This window comes from Akanthomyces muscarius, chromosome 6 (assembly GCF_028009165.1).
Source record: "Akanthomyces muscarius strain Ve6 chromosome 6, whole genome shotgun sequence".
NCBI lineage: Eukaryota > Fungi > Ascomycota > Sordariomycetes > Hypocreales > Cordycipitaceae > Akanthomyces > Akanthomyces muscarius.
Window position 1 is genome coordinate 445,568 of NC_079246.1, and position 21,316 is coordinate 466,883.

General features: G+C 53.7%; 9 protein-coding genes across 9 annotated transcripts; 2 read left to right on the forward strand and 7 right to left on the reverse strand.

The window, feature by feature from the left end:
• Nucleotides 1-793: 793 nt before the first annotated feature.
• On the reverse strand, nucleotides 794-1,396 carry LMH87_000164 (uncharacterized protein; the record flags this gene model as incomplete). Its single annotated transcript, XM_056198026.1, has 2 exons — nucleotides 794-1,095; nucleotides 1,189-1,396. The coding sequence occupies 2 exons, from the start codon at nucleotides 1,394-1,396 to the stop codon at nucleotides 794-796; spliced, it is 510 nt and encodes a 169-aa protein (XP_056055015.1).
• Nucleotides 1,397-2,321: 925 nt separating this feature from the next.
• On the reverse strand, nucleotides 2,322-6,798 carry LMH87_000165 (uncharacterized protein; the record flags this gene model as incomplete). The annotated part of the gene is made up of 3 exons (XM_056198027.1): nucleotides 2,322-5,953; nucleotides 6,013-6,535; nucleotides 6,610-6,798. The coding sequence occupies 3 exons, from the start codon at nucleotides 6,796-6,798 to the stop codon at nucleotides 2,322-2,324; spliced, it is 4,344 nt and encodes a 1,447-aa protein (XP_056055016.1).
• Nucleotides 6,799-8,246: 1,448 nt separating this feature from the next.
• On the reverse strand, nucleotides 8,247-8,989 carry LMH87_000166 (uncharacterized protein; the record flags this gene model as incomplete). Its single annotated transcript, XM_056198028.1, has 3 exons — nucleotides 8,247-8,604; nucleotides 8,658-8,826; nucleotides 8,893-8,989. 3 exons carry the CDS (start codon nucleotides 8,987-8,989, stop codon nucleotides 8,247-8,249), a joined length of 624 nt encoding a protein of 207 aa, XP_056055017.1.
• A 2,953-nt stretch (nucleotides 8,990-11,942) lies between these two features.
• On the forward strand, nucleotides 11,943-12,563 carry LMH87_000167 (uncharacterized protein; the record flags this gene model as incomplete). Its single annotated transcript, XM_056198030.1, has 1 exon — nucleotides 11,943-12,563. One exon carries the CDS (start codon nucleotides 11,943-11,945, stop codon nucleotides 12,561-12,563), a length of 621 nt encoding a protein of 206 aa, XP_056055018.1.
• An 86-nt stretch (nucleotides 12,564-12,649) lies between these two features.
• LMH87_000168 (uncharacterized protein) lies at nucleotides 12,650-13,739 on the reverse strand (the record flags this gene model as incomplete). Its single annotated transcript, XM_056198031.1, has 2 exons — nucleotides 12,650-13,661; nucleotides 13,732-13,739. 2 exons carry the CDS (start codon nucleotides 13,737-13,739, stop codon nucleotides 12,650-12,652), a joined length of 1,020 nt encoding a protein of 339 aa, XP_056055019.1.
• A 996-nt stretch (nucleotides 13,740-14,735) lies between these two features.
• On the forward strand, nucleotides 14,736-15,276 carry LMH87_000169 (uncharacterized protein; the record flags this gene model as incomplete). The annotated part of the gene is made up of 2 exons (XM_056198032.1): nucleotides 14,736-14,957; nucleotides 15,031-15,276. 2 exons carry the CDS (start codon nucleotides 14,736-14,738, stop codon nucleotides 15,274-15,276), a joined length of 468 nt encoding a protein of 155 aa, XP_056055020.1.
• A 188-nt stretch (nucleotides 15,277-15,464) lies between these two features.
• On the reverse strand, nucleotides 15,465-17,057 carry LMH87_000170 (uncharacterized protein; the record flags this gene model as incomplete). Its single annotated transcript, XM_056198033.1, has 5 exons — nucleotides 15,465-15,781; nucleotides 15,836-16,635; nucleotides 16,684-16,759; nucleotides 16,821-16,962; nucleotides 17,022-17,057. 5 exons carry the CDS (start codon nucleotides 17,055-17,057, stop codon nucleotides 15,465-15,467), a joined length of 1,371 nt encoding a protein of 456 aa, XP_056055021.1.
• Nucleotides 17,058-17,517: 460 nt separating this feature from the next.
• Nucleotides 17,518-18,954, reverse strand: LMH87_000171 (uncharacterized protein; the record flags this gene model as incomplete). Its single annotated transcript, XM_056198034.1, has 5 exons — nucleotides 17,518-17,857; nucleotides 17,917-18,125; nucleotides 18,177-18,551; nucleotides 18,639-18,651; nucleotides 18,716-18,954. The coding sequence occupies 5 exons, from the start codon at nucleotides 18,952-18,954 to the stop codon at nucleotides 17,518-17,520; spliced, it is 1,176 nt and encodes a 391-aa protein (XP_056055022.1).
• A 148-nt stretch (nucleotides 18,955-19,102) lies between these two features.
• On the reverse strand, nucleotides 19,103-20,872 carry LMH87_000172 (uncharacterized protein; the record flags this gene model as incomplete). The annotated part of the gene is made up of 2 exons (XM_056198035.1): nucleotides 19,103-20,432; nucleotides 20,490-20,872. The coding sequence occupies 2 exons, from the start codon at nucleotides 20,870-20,872 to the stop codon at nucleotides 19,103-19,105; spliced, it is 1,713 nt and encodes a 570-aa protein (XP_056055023.1).
• Between the last annotated feature and the right edge of the window lie 444 nt (nucleotides 20,873-21,316).

Sequence of the window (21,316 nt, forward strand, 5' to 3'; positions counted from 1 at the left end):
TGCCGAAGCTAACAATGGGCTTCTCCACCGCTAGCTTCGACTGCCGAGAAGCTGCACACAATCTGGCGGACGAACAGGTCGTTACTCAGTAGAGATCAATGTGACACTGTTGTTTCCACATCGGTCCGGTTCGTTGAAGCATGTGCGATGCCCTTGCCGGATTTCTGTTGGTGCAGACACCCGTATCTGTGTAAGCTCGGGGGCCGATTCGGCATGGCGCAACCTTGGCGACCGCAGGCGAGTGAAACTTTTCGGGGGACTAGTTACAGTTTGAAAAGATCTCTATGAAGGGAGTCAGTAGCGAATGCCGCAACTGAACTTTCGACAGAAGATTGTAGAACTTAGCCTTGGCATGAAAGCGATCGTCTCAACCACCCCCAGCGCGGCGGCCCCCGAACCCCCTGGCAATGCATCCACACCGAGTATCCGGGCAGCACCAACTAAGTTAGTGATTATGAAGCTGGCGAGCTGAATGCCGAACTGCTTGAAAACTACCCGGATCGGGGTATTAGCGCCAACGCCTCCGATACCCTGGACAGGCATCGATGCGACGGTGCTTGATCACGTTTGCCTTGTAGATGGGGAAAAGCGATGCTCAGATATTTAAATCTATGTCCCCGCCGCCACAGTCTCTCTCTTCTCTTTTCGGCATGAATCCATGCGCTGACTGTCGCTGACGCGAAAAACACGACGGGCGTAAATGGCTGAAAATATTATGTGATTTCAAAGAGTCCACTTCCTCTATAACGTCTTTGTTCTTCTCAGCATTCAGTTTCGCGCAGTTATCCAGCTCTTAGTCGTCTAGGCCAGGGCAGTTCTCGGAATAAATCTTCACAGAGTCGTAGGGGTAGGGCTGATCGTAGATGAGGTCATATCTCTTGCCGGGGTACTTTTCCGGATCGCCGCCCAGAGCTTCCGAGACATGCGTGAGCATCTGATGCTCCCAAGCAATCAGAATGTTGCCGGGGCCGCGGTAGGCTTTGGCCTCCTTGGCGGCGCACTCTGCGTCCTTGTACTCGCATTTGTGCTCAATCGTGAGGCCGAGAGACCTGGCAAGGGGTAGGGTTGTGTTGTACGGGCGCTGGCTGAGGTTGTCTATTTTATCAAACGCCGAGGTTAGTATTTATGCTTTTTGTGCCTGCTGGTCCTCGCCGTATTGGCTTGGTTTGGGGGAGGGGCGCTGCTTACCGCCAGGGTGTGGGTTCTGGACAATGATCTTTTGAATGTCAAATCGGCTGTCGCGGCCAAAGAGGTCAACCAGGCACTGCTCGCGCTCCATACCCTTGGCAGAGATGGTACCGTTATGGTTCTTCTCGCCGTGGCGGATGAGGAAGATGTTCGGGCGGGCGGCAGCGCCGACAGCAAGGGTAGCGCCCACGAAGGTAAAGAACTTCATGTTTATTGACAAGTGCAAAATGGCAGGAAAAGAATTAGCAATTGCAAAGGAAAATTGACGTGATTGTGATTCAGGATCTTGCTAGTCGAGAGCAGGCGGACATATTTATACTAAGCGAGATAGATTGTAGGTTCATGAACGCGATGAGCTGATTCGAGTTACTTCCTGCAGACTGCCTCCATTACCACCTTCTCCAATCAGAAGGTACACGTGCTACAGGCATTATTCTTAAGCTTAGGGTGTACCTCGCATTCTTGACCGACCGGGCATCATCTCCTGCAGGGTTGCATCGCTCCTTGACGGCGATCTCCCGAAACAGCAGGTGAGTTTTCGCCGGGATACGCTCGGCGGTCCGACTTCTAAACTCGAAAAGGGACAAGAACTGCCGTCACGGATTGGGTCAAGCTTTCCTTGCGCCATCGGCAGGCTGGAGACTCGGCGGTCTGGACTCCGGATTACGGAAGAAAACCCCGATTCGATGCCTGATCTCGGCTTGAGCTAAAAGTATTCACCCACGGTACGTCCACGGAAGATAGGATGAACCACCATCAACGACAAGCTGGCTTGAGCGACTATGGCCATTTGGACTACCCCGTTCACATGTTCTTGACTTTTCAAGATTTCCCTCCCGGTTATGTAGGGCTGCCGCGGGATATCGTGCATTAGTCTAGCCTCAAAACTTGACCGAAACACTATATTGCGGATCTTCTTATGGATACTATGAACATGAATCTGCAACACGTGGACAGCGGCAGAGGACACAAATTTCAGCAAAACGTGGGTAAAAGCTTGTCAATTAGTGAGACTCAACCAGTTCCGGCTTACAATCATGATTTCAAAGTAAGAGAGCGCGAGAGACTTGTTAATCAGAGTGGATTCACGGAGAAGAGATTGCCATTTCATAAGTATCTAACACATACTCTTTTTATAAGCTTCTGCTGTTCCACAGAGCTTGAAACTCCGAGCCCGGCATCGCGAGCAAGTCATCAGGGTTACCCACCTCGGCAACCTTGCCGCCAGCCATGACAACAATCACGTCGTAGTGTCGCACAATCTCCAGACGATGCGCCACCTCCACCACGGTCTTACCATCAAGGTCAGACCGAAGCGCCGCGCGCACCTCGTCGTCAGTGCGTGTATCCACGCTGCTGGTCGCCTCGTCCAGGAGCACAACACCACCACCCGAGCTACTTTCACGTCGAAGCGAAATGCGCGCCAGGCAAAACAACTGAAGCTGACCGGCCGACAAGCTCAAATCCTCGAGCTTGGCGTCTAGGCCGCCGCGCGACTCAAGAAAAGGCCAGATGGCTGCCTTGGTGAGAGCTTGAATGAGCAGCTCGTCGGCTTGGATCTTGCCCTCGGGGTCCAGATTGTGACGCACTGTGCCGGGAAGTTGGAAGGCATCCTGAGGAAAGGCGGAGAGCTTGGAGCGAATATCTTGTCGGGGAAGCGTTGCCAGATCGACACTGTCGATGCGCATGGTGCCGCCGCGGAGCTCCAGGAGTCGTGACAGAGCAGCGATGAGAGAGGATTTGCCACTTCCAGAACGTCCACAGACGCCGACCTTCGTTCCAGGCTCAATGGTCAAGGTGACACCGCGAAGAATATCCTCACCGTCGTCGCTGTAAGCAGCGACCACATCCTCTAGCTCGATGCGTCCTTGGGAGGGCCAGTCCGCGCTGGGTTTCTCCGTTTCCTCTGACTTGTTCTCGTTCGGAGTATACTGATTGAACCACTTCAATCTGGCAATGGCACCAAGCGAGGTCTCAAGCTGCGTCCAGGCCATGATGACGCTGGAAAGAGTGAAGTTGAAGCTAATGACATTGACCAGGGCCAGACCAATGGCACCTCCAGATGTTGAAGAGGGCAGAACGACGGCGAAAATGACGAGTACCAACGCCATACCTGCGGAGAACAGATCCAAAACTACTTGCAGCCAGCGCTGGATGCAGAACATCATGTAGTACGGCTTTTGCGACGTGTTGAGGCGCTGGTAGTTTTCAGCTTTGGTGGCGCGAGCCCAGCCAAAGGCGCGAATTGTCGAAAGACCGGCGACGGTTTCCGTAAACTGCGTGTACAACGGGGATTTTAATTCTAAATCAAGGAATCGAATTTGACGAGAGGTGCGCAGATAATATCGCTGAATCATATAGACGGCAACAAGGCCAAAGGGAATAATCACTCCCACATAAGACGCTCCAGAGGCGATGACGGCGGTGTCGGCAACAGCCTGTGCAACTAGAATGATGGTTCCCGCAAATGCCATTGGCAAGGCCTGGTCAATGAGACTCATATCTTGACTGAATCGGTTCAGGGTGATGCCATTATCTGTAGACGTGAAAAAATGCAGAGGTGCACGCATCACGGCCTTGAGCAGAATGGTGTGTAGGCGATTGGCGGATCTTGGAATGCCCACGATGAAGAAGTACGCGATAACCATGAGCTGGAAGAATGATGCTAGGATGGCAAAGGCCACGTAGCCTCCCATGTAGCTGAGCCTGTTCGTGTTGGTACCTCTCTCGGTCCAAAGACGGAGCCAAATCTGAGGCATCTTTTCAATGCCAACACTGACACAGACCAAGACGGCAGTGACGACTACGACGGACATGCCCAGAGATTTGAGATAAATTTTGTAACAATCAATGTCGCCAGTTTGGCGGCTCAACTCGTTCTCAACCTGCTTCGTCTTCTCCTCAATGTCGAGCTCGGCTCGCCGGAGCGGCTTTTCGGATTTCACCCGCTCTACAGGGACGTCGGAGACGGCATCAGTTGAGTCAGTATCCTCCTCCAGAACACCCCATTCAGAAGGATCAAATGCACTGTAGGGAACTTGATTGCGCACAATGCAGCCATCCTCAATCATGGTGATGCAATCAGCAGCCGTCAGAAAGTTGACATTGTTCGTAGCCAAGACAATGGTCTGGCCGTTTTTGCGAAGCAGGCCATCGCTACTGAGCAAACGAGTAAAGACTGCCTTGGAAGTCTTGTTGTCGAGACCACTGAAGACATCGTCGAGCACGATGAAGTCTTTTCGAGAAAAGACGGCGCGAGCAAGGGCGACTCTCTGCTTTTGCCCGCCACTAAGTGCGACACCTCCCGATCCTACGAGCGTCTGCTGACCATTTGCAAACGCCGCGAGGTCTTCGTCAAGACCACAGGCAGCGACAACCGTTTGGAACCATTCTTCATCGTACTGGGACTGACCAACGATGTTCTCTTCGACAGTGACATTCAGTACCCATGGTGTTTGGTCGCAGTAGGCGGCATACTGGGAGTCAGAGTCTAAGGAACCAGAATCAATTGGCAATTCACCAATCATGGCCTTGACGAATGACGACTTGCCGCATCCAACACGACCCACTACCATAGAGAGCGTGCCACGACGGACTTCCATGGAAATGTCGCGAAGCACGCCCTTTTTGCCGCCAATAGAAAAAGTCGCATTCTTGAATTTGATGACAGTCTCTGATGGTTCCCGAGCAGACATGGACGCCATTTCGACGCCTGGCGAGGAATTGTCGAGGAGTGCGATCTGATCGTGAGTGGAAAGGGAAATCGAAGACTTTTCAGACTTGTGTGGCAAGCAACGAGGGTCTTTGCGGACTTCGGACAGCAGGAAGCTCTGAAGACGGGTAAAACTACCCACGATACCAAAGAGCTGCATCATGGAGACGAGGAGAGTCATGATGGGATTTGCTGCAATGGTAACGATGGAGAGAGAGGTAAAAGCGGTAGCCACACTGAGGCCCTCGTCGGCCTTTGTCCAAAATATAGCAGCAAGAATGACAATGACTGGAGTGATGGACGTCGAGGCCGTTGCAAGACCGTGTAGATAGACCTGAATCCAGCGGAACTTGACCGAGAGCCTCAGCTCATGGGCCCTCAGCTCCTGAAGACGATCCAAAAAGAAGTCGGTCAGACCCATCATCTTGACGCCCTTGATTTGACTGAGCATGTTGGAAGTATCACCAACCCGCTGCTGGATGGCAGCATTCCACAGCACCCTGGCTGGCCCCAGCTTTGGCGCGATGACAGCGGCGCAAACAGTGGTCAGAAGGGCGGGAATCAAAATGAAGAGACTGGGAACGCCAACCTGTCGGTACAGTAGAAAAAGCGCCAGAGGAAGTTCGATAAAGGCAGCCCAGATGTCGTGAATGACGGCTCCCCCTACCGCGATTCCCTCAACGTCGGTGCTCATGAGTGTGACGGGAGCCATGTCGCGAATCCCCGAGCTTTCAATCTCGAGCGTCTTTTTGAATACGAGAGCGACAAGACCGCCACGATACATGGTAAGGAGCTGGTACGTCGCATGGCGATACCAGGCGTGGCTCACAGCGAGACCTATGTATAGGAGAATCGTGGCGCCAATGAGACTGGCGCCTTCCTTTCTTTCTCTCTTGTCGCCTTGCGCAATATAACCAACGACTGAGTTGATGAGAAAGGGCTGGGACAGGGTGAAGCCGCTGTAGAGCAACCTGGGAACAATGCCTGCGGCGAATTGGGCCTTGTAAGCGAGAAAGGTACACTTGAGCAAGCTGCTGTTGCTTTTTTTGTCATCTGGTGAAGAGTTAAAAAAGTGCCGGAAATGAAAGGAAAGATCTAGAAAGAGTACACACCCGCATCCCACACCATTTCGAGCTTTTGGCGCAAGTCTCGCGAGTCAAACTTGGGCGCAATGGGGCCGATGTGGTTGACGTCCAGCAGGGACTTGTAGCCAAGGGTCAGGAAGCCGTTGAGCCACCAAAAAACGCTGCGGCTGATGAAGCCGGCGCGCGTCTCCCGCGACTGCGCCTTTTCGCCCGCGAGGATCGTTTTGGGCGTCTCCTCGAGCGCCAGGAGACACAGGCGCAACGCAAAGGCGGCCGTGAGGACGCCCGCCAGCGGTGGCTGCTGGGCGCGGATCCATGCTGTCCGGATCGAGGCAACGTCGAGAATGCTGCTGACGAGGAGGTAGATGTTGAGGAGAAAAGACTGGCTCGGCGAGCGATTGTGCTCGAAAAAAGAGAGCGCGAGAATGGCGATGCTCTCGAGGACGCCGATGACACCCTCTGGGATGGATGTCTTGGCCTTGGTCGTCGATGGAAGACTCCACAAGGCCAAAACGGCGATTTGCAGTGCGACGAGAACCCCAGCCGTTCCCTGGCAAGACCCAAATATTATCAGAAAGACCCTTGGAAGAAATAGAACGGGAGGGGATTTAAGACATGTCTTACCAGTTTGGCAATTAATAGCTTGCGTGAGCCGACGCACGTCTGTCTCTTCCACAGCTGAAAGATGCGATACGGCGCGGCGAGTATGAATACACTGGCAGGTAGAAGCGAAAACAGGCTCTGCTCAAAGACGAGAGTAAAGTCAAAGTAGCCAGGCAGCTTCGGCCCAAAGTCGTCGTCGCCGGCAGCCATGATGAAGAAGACTACTACGCGGTTTTACGATTCAAAGATGGCAGACTTTTCTCCATCTCTTCTTTTTCTTTTATCGTCTCAACAACAAGGGATTATCTAGCTATATAACTAGCCTATCAAGTTGGTGTGTCCACTGCGGACTTGGATGTCCCCGGCCGGATGGGCTTTCGGAGTCTACGTACGGCCCGGCTGGGGCGTTGCGGAGATGGGACTGACTAGCGGGAGCAGTATCCGCGCCACGACAGCAGGCATATCTGGCATATTCTGTAATTCTGCCAGTCAGAGTGCGTTTTTTGCAGCAAGGCTGTCATCATAGTGACTGTTTCGAGATTAGGGCGAAGGCCGGCCTACGTATGCGTCTGCGTAGGGCTGTTGTCACCGCGATGACTCGACACAACGGCACAGTTTCCAACGTCACGTTGCTTTGGTCTGCGATACTTGGAAAAATGTGCTCTAGTCCGAAGTGGACGGTAAAACAATCTGTTCATGTTTATACTAGTACAGATTAGAGACAACATAGGCAAGTATCGGCCTCGGATAGTGATGTTGTAAGCCTGACGAAATAATGAGCACCCACACACACCACCTCATTAACCACAGGGCTGGCGGCGGACACTGTAGTAGTCCGCAGAGGCGCCGAGTACCAAGTGGTCACTCTGATCAAATGACGAGGGTGCAATTGGCCGCCTAAAACAACTAGTCTTGCTAGCATTGGAACGAACCCTCCCGACCACTGGCAGACGAGACGGCTTGACTTGTATCGGTCAAGCTTGCGTGGCATTGTCAGATCTCACAGGTGGGAAAACGCCCTAGTTCACGATCGGCAGCTGAAGAAATGGGTACACGAGCCGCCAAGCCCTTAGCCTGACCGACTCTGCCTGGCTTCGCAACGACGAACCCTCGCTTATCAACCATGACAGCTACGCGCGATGACATAGGAGTATTTATATGGAGCTGGCAAATGAGAGGTGGTTTTAACATTGACGCATAGGAAATTAAGCTTTGGCGTATAAAATAAATATACCAAAAGTGCAAGTGCGCCAGTGCACCAGAAGCGGCAAACCTGTCATGATTATAGGTCGAACTACAGCCACTTTGCCCCGCCACTCACAATGTCGACACACTCATATGTTCAAGTAAAATCTAATCATCCTTGCAATGTGTGGTAGGAGTGGCTGGTGAGATACGAAGGGAAGACAAGATGCACGCACAGGCGAGGGCATTCCAGAATGCGAGAAGTGGGAGGAAACAGCGCAGACGTAGTTGGGTGATTTGGGTGGCATATTATAAGTCGCGGTACTCACCAGCAGAAAAGCTATTCAATTATACCACATGATCCCTGGGCAATACTATGCCACACATGCAGGCTATGATCCTTCGTAATTTCCCAATGCTAGTACGGAAGAAATAGCGTCGAATCGCCGTTCTAAATAAGGCTCTGGCTCGCGCTAAGCACACCAACGTAAGGTGATAGTGTCCTGGTCGTTGCCGTCGTGGCCGGCGATCCAGGCACCGAGCTTAACCTGGGTAGGCGAGCTCGGGAAGCGAGCGACTGCCTGGCTCGCAGTGAGGATGCGCTGGACAGTACCGTCCACGGACCACTCGATGCGGTCGGGGGTCCAGTCGACGGTGTACTTGTGGACCTTGCTCCGAATGTCGTCCACAGGAGGAGACCCGCCGAACTTGTGGTAGGCCTGATCACCCTTGGAGAAGACATTGGACTGGATCATCTTGTTTTCGGAGCCGATGGCCTCCCAGTCAATCTCGTCGAGGTCGTCGGAGAGGAGCACAACGGTGCTGATGACGCTTGGTCCAGGGCGGCCTGCATCTCGACCTCGACGCGGCCAAAGAAGATGTACTCCTTGGAGCGGAGCGTTGGGGCCTGATGGACGGCAGCCATGGCGCAAATGGCGCCGTTGGACTCATACATGACTGCCTTGCCGGCCTCAGCCTCAAAGGCGGAGCATTCGCCCTGCGTGAAGTCGCAGCTGATGCCCTTTTTGCCGACAGCAGGATCAGCGGGACAGGCTGGAGGTGACGACGTGACATACTATTCTACTGGATTGAATAGAGTCATGGATGCTAAGAACGTACATTTATCAAGCGGGTTGCAGGCAGTAGAGGTCTGCGCAGAGGCAGGAAGCGCGGTGGCCAAAGCCACGTAGGCGGCAACGAAGGGCTTGGACAGCATGGCTGTACGTGAAGACAAAAGCAGGCAAGTCGAAACGATAAAGGAAGTGCGAATATGGACCAGTAAAGACAGAATATACAAGTTGGAGTGACCGAAGGAATAAAAGAGAACAAAGGGTGAACGAACAGGAGGAGGAAGGCCTCTCAGGGGATTTTAGGCGGCGCTCTCTCAGCCTTTTCCCCTTGCTGCTGCCTGTTATAGCGCACATAACGAGCGAGAAACCATTGGCGATGCGGAGTTTGAAGGATTCAGGGTTGTTATTGCGTGGATACGGCGCCGTGGAGGAAACAAAAAAGCCGGCATGGTTATGTGAGCGCACGTTTTAACCGCTTCGGGCTACTAACTCACGATATTGACTTGCAGCCTTGTTTACGGTGGGCCTAATCCTTGATTGAAATTACGATAATATAAGACTTCATAGTCGTATTGATAATAAAATATTAGTTCTTAGAGCTTTCGAATCGCTAGTTATGATATATCACAGTTGCCCCCCGGCTGGGGATGCTCTTCGTGTTTGACATTACAACCCTCACTTGTACGCGAGGCCGCGACTCACGTACTTTGCTCGACCTTGTCTCTCGTTTCTTCTCAGCCAAAAAAAATAAAAAAACTGCGCACGCAAACTTATCGCGTCCATCACCAGCCATGGCCAAACTCTCACCAACAAATAGGTTTCATTTTTTCAGTCGTCTCCCCCCGGAGCTGCGAGACCGGATCTGGTTTTTCTGCCTTCCCCGTCGCGTCGTGCCCCTCGATGACCCCGTTTGGACAGAGACTTGCCAGTGGTTTCCTTCGCACGAAAGTGAGCAGCAGTGTTGGGCAGGCCATAGCCGGGTGTACCACCGGGCCAGAGCGCCACCCTTCGTTGCCTGTGTCTGTCGTGAAGCTCGCCAAGTGGCTTTTCGCTGGGGTGGCGTTAAGGAAATGGATAGCGGTGTTTCCATCTGTTTTGTATGGATACAGCCAAAGCTCGATATTCTGCTGAGTGCATGGTCGCCCGTTCATTCAGCCGAAGCAAGTCACGATGAAGACATGATGGGGTATTTTCTATGGGAGCAGAGGCGCTTTCATCCGGGAGCACCAGTCTGTTTGATGGCGGACCATGTTTATAAGTTTTACTCGAATCCGTCGGCGCCGGAGAGCAACTACACGCCGGTTCTCAGAATGGACGACGAGGATTCGATCGTGTATCTGCTTCGCAACGCTAAAAGAAGAGACGAGGAAGACGAGGAGGATTTAAGGCCAGACTTGAGCGTTCCTATGGACGTTGATGTCGCTATGGAAACGGTCTATATCCACGCCACAAAAGCAGATGTGCTTGCGTCACAGCTCTTTGGTCGCATCGCGGATGAGCCTTCCCAGCTGGTTGATTACGACGACGTGGCCACCCTAGCTAAATTTCGCACATTGTTCAACAAGAACCCAAAAAATCAACAACGAGTGGCCTTGACAGAAAAATTCAATGCCATCGAATCATCCGAGTTTCCAGCGCAAGTGACGAGATGGCTTGCCAAGGCAACGTGGAAACTCCTGGCACTTAAGTGGCTGCACGAGAAGCAGCATAACCCCCTGAGCAATATTTTCAGGGATCCAGCGCAGGTTTTTGAACGCCCTCATGTCTTCGATACATTTCTACATATGGAACACCCCCATCACTTCAAGGACGATCACCCCTGGGTGATTGAAGAGACGGAGAGACTGCCGAAGTTGAGGCCCAAAATTTGGTTCGCGTATTGCACAAAAGACTGCCAAATAAAAACGGAAGCAAAAACAAAGGATGAAGAGAACCGGTGGGAATATGATGAATGGCCGATAATGAACTTCTTGCCGAATGTATCTTCTACTAAGTAGAAAGCCCAATCCTATCAAGAAACGCCCATGGCGTCAGAGTCAACTCTATATACTAGACTTTGTAATTTGGTGCGTATAAGTAGTTCTACCAATAGAAGTCAAGATAGTGCCCCGTGAGCCGCCAAGTTGCCGACTGATTCGCGACAATGCAGCTGGTCCATGCGCGTGTGTTTGGCGGGTGGCAGGCTGCACCTCCTACTTGGCGTACATGCAGCATCATGTTGTAGGCCATGAGTAGCGAAAGCTGCCTCAAGATGAAGCGTTGATTGATTCTCAAATACCGTCCTCGCGTCTGATCATTGGCCGACTAGCCTACGGAAATCGCGCTGCACATTGCGACCCGCGAGATAGGCAATTCTGGCTTCGATCAAATGATGCATTCAAACAATACCATATAGCCCACAGCACACGAGTGCCCCCGTTTTATTTAAAATAGGCAGTCGGGCATTTGTTTTGGCTCGTCGAGTGTGACTACGGCAGGAGAACAGCCTTTGCAGTTGTCGCTAGCTTTCATGTACTTGCTGTGCTCCAACGCCAGAGACGAGGAGCAAGAGTCCTTTTTGGTCATTTAGCCGCAGTTCTGCTAAAAATTCGATTGATACAGGATACTCCAACGACCATTTAGTTTCTGAACTCATCTTGCTTTCCCATATTGTTTCCTTGCGCTCATGTTGAGTGACATCCGGCTTTGCAGTTGTATAAGTCGAGACTGGTGTGTGCCCATGTACAGGAGGGCTGTCCTGGATCGGAGCGAAATGCCGCGCCATGAATTAAGAAATTGTTTAAAAAAAAACCTGCTATCCATAAAAGTCGCGGTAAAAACACATCTGACGCTTTATAGATTGATAAGATGCAGCTCAGACGACGGGCGTAGGCCAACAGGATACACCCCCTGCGCGCGCTTGAGCCGCTACATCTCGGTACCAACAACTTCCGAGAGAGATGGGCCGCTCCATCAGCGCGTCACCAGTTTCATCGCCCAAACCCCCTTCGATATTCTCATCTTTTCATTTGTTTCTCAGGCTCCAGATAAAAACAGCATATATCTGCACCACCAATACATAAACTCACAACAAGAGGAGACGCAAAAATCACCACAACCATGGCGGCAAACACTGGCCCCATCACCCTCAGCCTGCCCTCCAAATACGCCAGCGCAAAGCCCGCGGCGACGGCGGCGGCGGCAACAACCTCATCACCAGCGCCGCCCCCGCCCGTCGACTGGCTCACGGGCACATGGACGGTGACGCACTCGACGCTGTCCATGTGGCGCTCCGCGCGCAACGTGCGCATCACCTACGCGCCGCTCGCCGCCAAGGGCGACGGCCGCGCGCGCATCGACGACCTGGTCGAGTACGAGCCCACCTCCAAGCAGGGCGTGCTCAAGACGGTCACGGGCGTCGACACGCGCAGCAGCGACGCGGGCGGCGGCTGGGACTGGCGCGGCAAGGGCTGGCTCTTCTTCGTGTCGAGCCACTGGGAGGTGCTCGGCTGGGGCGAGACGCCCGACGGCGCGGAGCGCTGGGCCGTGACGTGGTTCGCGCCGACAATGTTCACCAAGGAGGGCATCGACGTATACTCGAGCCGCCGCGAGGGCATCTCCGAGGGCGTGTACGCGGAGATTGACAGGGCGCTGAGGGGGCTGGGGGTCAAGGCGCTGGTGGACATGACGACGGAGGACATGCAGCCCGTGGAGATTAAGCTGCCGTGGACGGAGAAATAACGAGGGTTTGAGTGTACAGCGTTGGGACATAGGTATGGCCTTGATACAATTTTTAATAGATAATAATTACATGCTTGCGCGGGGTATCATTTGTGTCGTTTCTCATCATGGCGGCGACGCATATCCGGCTCTCGTGAATGCGATCTATGTCGATGCCGTCTCTCCCCACGGCTCCTTTCCCTACTCCGGTCACGATCGCGGTGACCATGCCTCGAGCGCTCCTCGTCTTCCCTCCTGCGGAAGCTTCTGCCGTCGTCCGACCTCCGCCTCTCCTCGGATCTCGGGGACCGCGACTGATGCCTCCTCGAACGGTGCCGACGCCCGTGGCGCTCATCTTCTCGCTTCATCTGCCGCAGCTCGCGCGCGCGCTCCTCCTGGAACCTGCTGCGCTCCCGCTTGAGCTCGCGCACCTTGGCGGCGCCGTGCTTCATCATGGCCAGCGGATCGCTCGACGCGATGTGTTTCTCGTCGCGCTCCTTCCGGTGCGGGTCGTCTCGGCCCCAGACATTCTTCATCACAACCGGCGCCGCCTGCCCGTCAGCCGCCGTCGAGTACCACGGCGCGTCTAGTCCCGTTTGATGGCCGCCAGCGTTGGAGAAACGCATCGTGTACTGGTCCTCGTACGAGCGTTTCGTGTTGGCCGTTTCCTTCTCAGCGTCGTCGTTCTTCTCGGCGTGGGTGCGTTGCTTGTCGTGCTCGCCAAACAGGTTGATGTGGCCCCGGCGGTCGACAATCGGCGCCGAGCTCGTGGTGCGCCGCGCTTCCGCCGCAGCTCGGCTGACGGTCTCTCCGCGCTCCTTGGCGATGCGAAGCTCGAAGTCGGTGTCGTCTTCGCCCAGTCGTTTCCGCGGCCGCCTGCCCGTGCCGAGAGCGTGCGGCTGTCTGCTCCCGCTGGCCTCGGTGGCGACAGCTTCGTCCTCGTCTTCGATCGGGGGTGGTGCTTCGCCGCGTAGAATCGCCAGTCGTCGTGCCGCATCGACTTCCTGCATGCGCTGCTCCTCGGCCTCCTCGGCCGCCTTGGCGTTGGCCTCGTCACGGCGCACGCGCTCAACGTTGTCCTGGTTGTAGACGTGCCATGACTTCTTCGGCAGCAGGTGTCTAACGCTGGCGTTAGCGGAAAGTTTTCTCCGGTATGGCCGAGGGCACTTTCATCGGGCGGGCAACTTACAGAGGCATAGTGTGCCAAAGCTGTGCTGTCTATGAAAATGAACAAGCAAACTCCAGATGCACGAGATAAGCTGTTGTGGCTGCCTCGTCCAGAAAGCTGCAATGCCTTTGGTGTAGCACAGACTGTCAGTGGGAAGGTGGGGTCGGCTACAGGCGCTACGGGGCACCGTCTGTTTCAATGCAGCGCCGAGGCGCCCTGGAGCTACTGGCGTCGCTGGTCTTGTAGGCTTGATGGACGTAGTCTTTGAAATACCATGGCAAGACTTTTTTTTTTTTTTTTTTTTTTCAAATGGCTTCATATTCGAACGCCATTTTATTGCCGATTGGACCACTGCGAAATCAGAAAGTGACGGTTCCTAACAAGAAAGTGTGCCCCTCAGCGCTTTCAAGCTGCGGAGTGGTGGTTAGCATCATGGAGTACCTACGTATCAAGAGAAAGGTGTATCTAACAAGTGAGAGTCTACTGCACAGGGCAGTTCTAGAATTGTGTTACGTACGATCATATATGTAACTGATAAGGCAAAACCGGTTGTGATGTTTCATTATCTAAACCTCGGTGTAAGTCATTCTAGAAGGTGGCCCTGACGGAATGATTTTGGCGAAATGCTGCTCTTGTCATCCCGCATGCTATACATTAGTGTATTCCAGACGTGCCCAAATATCGACATTATACCACGCCATTTTTCGTAGTTTTTTTATCTCCTTAAAGACGAGATAGAGACGTATAGTCGCTTGTCGGCGCTGGTAAATCTGATTCGGAGCCGACTCCGACAGGGCATTCGATTTGGCACGAATCTGGCGACATGAGCTGACACCGGCAACGTTGACCAGAAGAGAAGAAAAAAAAACAAGAATCAAGAAAGTGAGGTACACGGCTGTTACAGAAGAAGGAGAATATATAAACAAAGGATATATACGAAAAGTGATAGAACCACACGAAGCAAGACTCGCTGTATGAGTTGCGAGTGGGGCCGTGGCCACCTTCACAGACGCCAAAAAACGAGAATGAAAAACCTCAATCCTGAACCGACAGAAGACATCCCCAAGCAACATACCCCAATAACGCAGCCCAAGATGAGTGACCTGGAAGACGACGGCATCCTCAACATTGAAGTCTCCGACGCCGAGGACACGCCTGCGGAGAAAAAGGCCAAGCGCACCGGGCAGTCCGAGGCGGAATTTCAGGCTGTGCGGGCGACCTACGTGACCAAGGTCCAAAACGGCAATGTACGTTCCCCCAGCTGCTGTCTTTCAATCACAAAAATAGTTCAATCCGTTCGGGTGGCTAATACTCTGCTAGATCTACCAGCAAATCAAGCTGCCGCTCCAGCCCGGCGCCAGTAAGATGGACATCCAGGAACTGCTACACGCTGTCGAGGAGCTCTACTTTTTCCGGCGGTACGAGGAAGCCATCGACTTTACCGCACAGATCCTGCAGGGTGATTCGAAAGCGGCCCTGGATAGTGACTCCGTGCAACTGCTGGAAAAGTACGAGGCCAAGTGCAAGGTCAAGCAGGACGCGCTGAATACGCCCACCCAAGTATAAGCGAAAGAAAAAGGCGCCATTGTATTACTCCTTGAAGCTATTGGATCAGAAAACTCTCTTGCTTGAAACGAGGTGAAACAGAAACGACAGCAATCAAGACGAACAGGAAAAGATGACCAAGATACCGAAGATCGCCCAAATCTAACTCCCAATACGACAACAACCTGTTCCCTTGCCATCACTCCTACCTATGCCCAGAGAGAGCTCGAAAGGCCCTTCTTGACCTTGGTCTCCGCAGTCATTTTGGCCCCCGTGGGCACCTTGATCTCCTGAGGCACATTGATCGCCGTGGGTACCACCGCATCTTTCCTGAGCCCCATCATCTCGGAGGCGCTATAGCTTGCACTGCCGCCGTTGTTTTTAATGCCGCGGTCAATCGTCTTCAAGGCGTCCATGGTCTGGCTGCACATCAACGGGGCCCGCGCAGCGGATTTCTTGAGCTGCAATGCTCCGAGGAATCGCAAGATTTCCAAGAGGCCGCGCTTCGTCTCGTCCGCATCCGAGTCTAGATGGCCCTTCTTTAGCCACTCGGCCATCGCGGCGTCAGTTGCCTGCTCACCAGTTGGAAGAATGGGCATGGAGCAGCCCGTTAATTGACAGTACGCGGTCCGTACAGTGACGCTGATGTTGTTGATGACATCATCGAGCTTCACTGTCGGGTTTCCGCCGGGCTTTTTGGCGGTCACTTCGACGAGCTGGTTCTTTGTAAAATGCGGAGATGGCTCTGGCGACGACTCTGGCGAGTCGTCGCATATGAGGGACCGGGTCGGTGGCGCTGAGCCAAATGCCGCTGCGGAGGCCTTTGCTGGCACAGTCTTCACAAATGGTGTCGATGGCGCAGATGGTGGTTTCGGCGGCGGGCTGAGTTTCAACGCCTTTCGAAGAGCAATCTGGATATTCTCCAGCACTCGCGCAAGATTTTCCGCTGTTGATGGAGCAAGCGGCTTGATTGTGTACTCTAGCGTCTTTCCGTTGGTATGCCGCGTCTTGATAATGCAGGCAGTGCCGTAAATAATTGGTGCTTCGATGTCCAAAACGTTCAGACACACAGGTGGCTTACCGGGCGCTGTTAACATGAAAAATGCCGCATCGTTGTGAACACTGACAGCGACGCAAAAGTTTGCGTCTGGGACAAGTACGCTTCCTTCGTACATGGAAACATGGCATTTCCCGGCATCTAGAACGTGGTTTTGGGCCGGTTTGCTTGGTGTCGTGGGTGTGGGATTTGGAGGCGTAGCGGCGGGCGGTGCGACCAGTTGAGATGCAGCTAGTTGAGATGCAGCTAGTTGGGATACAGCTGGTCGGGGGGCAGCCGGCGGTGTGCTTTTCGGGATCACAAATAGCGAAGGTGCTTGATATCTGTACCGCATCAGCCGTCTGCATCTTAGTCCATCAATCAACACTTACCCTGATGATGCCCATGGTCGAGCGTTGAGGTTCGTCAAACCAACCATCTGCTCAGATTCCTCATCGGCAATCGCAGCTATATTTGGTACGATTAGGTTCGTTCTGCCCCGACTCGAAGCACAAGTGCGTTTGCGTACTGGACCATTTGCTTTTTAGGAGCTGTTTGATCTGTGGATCATAGTTTTTTGACTCGTCGACCGGCGGAGGGATGTACGATCGTCCTCGCTTGTCCTCGTTACTCAGCGGAAGCTCTTCTTGGCGGCTTCTACCCAAGTCAGCCTGTTTTTTTCCACCAGTTAGTCATGGCTTGGACGGGAGAGATGAGTAAAGGTCCTTGCCTGGACGGCCGCGATGACGTGTGCTGGCGTCGCCATGGCGCCGCCGCCTGAGGGCTGCTTTGGTTGGGACGCGGATGTTGCTGCTGCTTCTGCTGCTTCTGCTGCTTCTGCTGCTTCTGCTGCTTCTGCTGCTTCTGCTGCTTCTGCTGCTTCTGCTGCTTCTGCTGCTTCTGCTGCTTCTGCTGCTGTCGCTGTTGCTGTTGCTGCTGCTTCTGTTGCTTCTGCTGCCACTGGATCTCGTGTTCTGTTAAATAATGCCTGCCTCTCTTGTTGTAGTTGATGAAGAGAGGAAGTGAATGTTGCTGTTGCTGTAGTTCAGCGCACAATCAGCGGACGCGGTTGCCAGCTGGCAGCCGACGGCTGGCGGCCGGCATTAATGGCCATGCAAACGGGCGCAAAAAACAATAACTCCAACTCAGCCGATAGTCAATTTCGATTTGTTCATTCACATTCAATCATTCTAAAACTTTTCGTAGACTCCTTAATACCCCTCTATTTACAGCCATCGCAGGCTAAAGACCTCGTCTCCGTGTCGCGAGTTGCCGACCTCGACCGTTTCACTCTTGACACTGGTCGGGATCGTCTCCTTCTTCTCCAGTACAATGCGGCGTGTCGCCTGCGGCACCTTGTAAAAGGCGCGGCCGTTCTTGCTGAGGAAGTTTTCGAGCTTCTCCTGCGTCACGTCCGCGTCGGCTAGGACACCGCGTTCGATGCCTTCCTGCAGCGCGAGGACGACCAGCTGGGTGACAAACGGCTGGGTAAAGACGCCGGCGGGCGCCTTGCCCTGCTCGGCCGAGGTCTTATTCTGGATAGGGTGAGGGGCACTATCGCTTCCACTGCGGTCTGGTTAGCTGCAAGATGGTGGTAGTAGAGGGACGAGTTTGCCGGGGCGTACAAGAAGAACTTGGGGTTGCCGCTCATGGCAGCCTTGATGAGAGCGTCGCGGTCGAGGGGCTTCTTGGGAATCGGCTTGCAAAAGGCAAAGGGGTCGCAGCAGGCGTCGGCCTCGGTGAGGTACAGGTGATGGGCTGTGATGGTGGCGCCGACGTTGGGGCCGCAAGCCTTGACAGCCTCGACAGCAGCAGAGGTCGTGCAGTGCTCGAGCTGTTCATGGTTAGTCACAATGGGTTACGCTGCTAGATTTGAGACACTCACAATGATGCGCAGCTTGGGGAAGCGCTCGTGCAGGCTCTTGAGCGTGGGCAGGAAAGCCTCCTCGAGGGTCATGCCGGCGGGAGCCAGCGCCTCGAGAGCCTCGCCGTGCAGGTTCAGGACCATGTCGTTTCTCTCCATGGCCTCAAACGTGTCATAGAAGGCCTTGAGATCGGCGACGCCATTGTCCGAGTTGGTGGTGGCACCCTGGGGATACAGCTTGACGCCGGTGACGCCGGCCGCAGCAGCCTTGTCAATCACGTCGGGCGTGACGGTGGAGTGAAGGAAGAGAGACATGAGGTAGTTGACGTTGGGGTTGACGGCGAGAAGCTTCTGCTTGTACTCGAGAGCCATCTCAACCGTGGTCACAGGAGGGACCTGCGCTCATTAGTATACACCCGCCCGTAACACCAGCCTTGAAGCTCGGTATCGGTTTCATCAAACTCAGCACGGAGCAAGACATACTAGGTTGGGCATACTGTACAATTTAACAATCAGTATGGAGCTAATGAACGTTTTTTTCAGTTATTCCCAGGTCTTACACGAAAGCCGTATCAACGCCGCCCGCGGTAAGGGTCGGTGCGACAAGCTCCATCATGTCGCCCTGGCGGAGATGGACATGCATGTCCGCCGTGGCAGGTAGCTCAATGCGCTGGACGTTCTTCAGATCCATCGTATTGAGATTGTATTCTTTCGTGGAATATCGACCAATGCTTGCAATGATATTTCCATTCCAAGTCTGCGCAGTTGTCCCGCGACGGCTTGAAAATTGGTTCGGCATCACGTGGCGGTTCCACACCACGTCTTCAACTCAAACGTAATTTTCCCGAGTCTCTATCTCAAGACATTTCATTAAAGACCATGCAGAAGCTTTTAAATAGAAGATCATTATATTTGGATATCATTTACATCAAAACTATGTGCGCGACTTAGAAAAGCCAAGAGATGTAGCGGTGGTAGAACTTGCGAGCTCCCTTGCTCTGGGCACGGTCCAGCTTCAGGTTCTCGAGGTACTCTTGCTCTTCGTTGTCGATGATGTTCTTTCCGGTGTAGAAATCAGCCTCGTGAGGCTTGACAGGGCGAGATTTAGTGATAATCATGTGCCCAAACAGGAAGATGAGGTAGACGGGAATGCCAATATAGCCGGTGATAAAGTCCTTGTACGCAAACTTGGTGTCCGCTGTGTGAATGAAGACGGTAAAATTCTTGGTAAGGCAGATCAAGCAGCAGAAGAAGAGCGCAATGACACTTCCCCAGTAGCCCTGCGGCGCAGTGAAGGGCATGGCCGACTTGGGGATGTTTTGGGCTTCACGGGCCTTGACAAAGTACAAATGGGTGACCAAGATGGAAATCCACGCCAAAAGACCGAAAACGGTCGTAAGGTTGACAAAGTAGCTGAAGACGGTCTTGGAATCGCTGCTCACGTTCATAAATGCCAGGCAGGCAAAGAGAGCGGCAGTGCCGAGGGCGACGTACGGGACACCGCGACGGTCAGTGCGCTTGAAAATGGCCGGGGCCGACTCGTCCGAAGCAAGGCCGTAGAGGGTACGGCTGGCAATGTAAAGATCGGAGTTGGAGGCAGAAAACACGAAAACCAGGATACAGGCGTTGATGATGTGGGGGAGGACCTTGACACCAGCAAGCTGGGCAGCAACGACAAAAGGAGAGGAGGCAGCAGTTGAGCCCTTCGAACTTTGCTTGTTGGCGAAAGCGAGCTCTGGGGAATTGTAGGGGACAATCATGCCAACCAACAGGACGCTGAGGCAGTAGAAGACGAGAATTCGGTAAAAAGTCAGGCGAATGGCCTTGGGGATCGTTCGGCGTGGGTTCTGCGCCTCGCCCGCAGTGACACCGACAAGCTCGGTACCGAGGTAAGCAAAGGTGGCGTTGACCATGACAGACCAGAAACCCAGGAATCGGCCGAGGGAGCCGGTCGAGTATCCCTTGAGTTCAGCAAAAGCGCCAGGGTTGGACCAGTAGCGGAAGCCAGTCGCATCATGGTTGGGGCCACCGCCGCAGGCGATGACGAGAGCAAAGAGGATGATGGCAATGATGACAATGACTTTGAACGACGACAGCCAGAACTCAAACTCGCCAAAGAACTTGATGCCACCAAAGTAGTTGATGCACAGGATGGCGACGAGGAAGATGGCGACAAAGACACCGGGGTTCACTTTTTCGGGCTTGACCCAGTATTGGATGACAAGGGCAGCAGCTGTCAATTGGTTGGGCGTGATGACCAGGTACTTCATAAGATAGCTGTGCACAGTCAGTATGCAATGAGACGTACAAGGTACACACGGAGGTGAGACTTACCACCAGCCGAGGGCAAATCCAAGAGAAGGGTGGCAGTAGCGGGTAGCGTAACCAGTAAAACCAGAGTGGAGGGGTATCCAAGCGGCCATCTCGCCGAGCGCGGCCATGACCATGAAGACGAGACATCCGACAAAGAGGTAGGAGATGAAGAGAGAGCCAGGTCCAGCTTGGGCAAGAGCCTTTCCGGTGCCGACAATGAGACCAGTACCAAGGGCACCGCCAATGGCAATCATGCTAATGTGACGAGCCTTGAGCCCACGATGCAGCATAGAGTCGGGGTCCGTCTCCAGACCGCGGATGTGCTCATGGGGATAGTCATTGGGGCCCATAGTCTTCTCGTCGCGGGCGCCATCGCCGCCGTAGACGTATTCCTTGTCACTCATGGTGAATGGCGACGGCTCGAACGGCGTCGTTGGGTGTGTCTGCGTGCGTGCGCGCCGGTGGCACAGTGACGGGGTTGGACGGTGGTGGGGTGAGCAGGATGCGACAAGCGATCCAATTTCCTTTGCAGTGTCTTTCAGAAAACAGCGATGCCCGAAACCCCCAAAAGGAAGAAAGGTCCGGAAAATACAAAAAGAGGTCAAGTGAGAGAGCTCCGTGAGGAGAGGGACGGTGGGAGCTGGGGGACCTTTTGTAGGGACTCCCCAAGGCCGGGTGGTCAGCCAGCTGAGCTCTTGTGTCGCCTCAACCCCAACTGGACAACGGCTCCAGGAAACAAACTAGCTGGCCTAGATCCTTGCTCATCATGGGAGGGGTTCGTTATCATTGCGCAGCCTGCAGGCCCATACCCCAGGACCACAACAACTTCGCATAGATACGGAAAACTA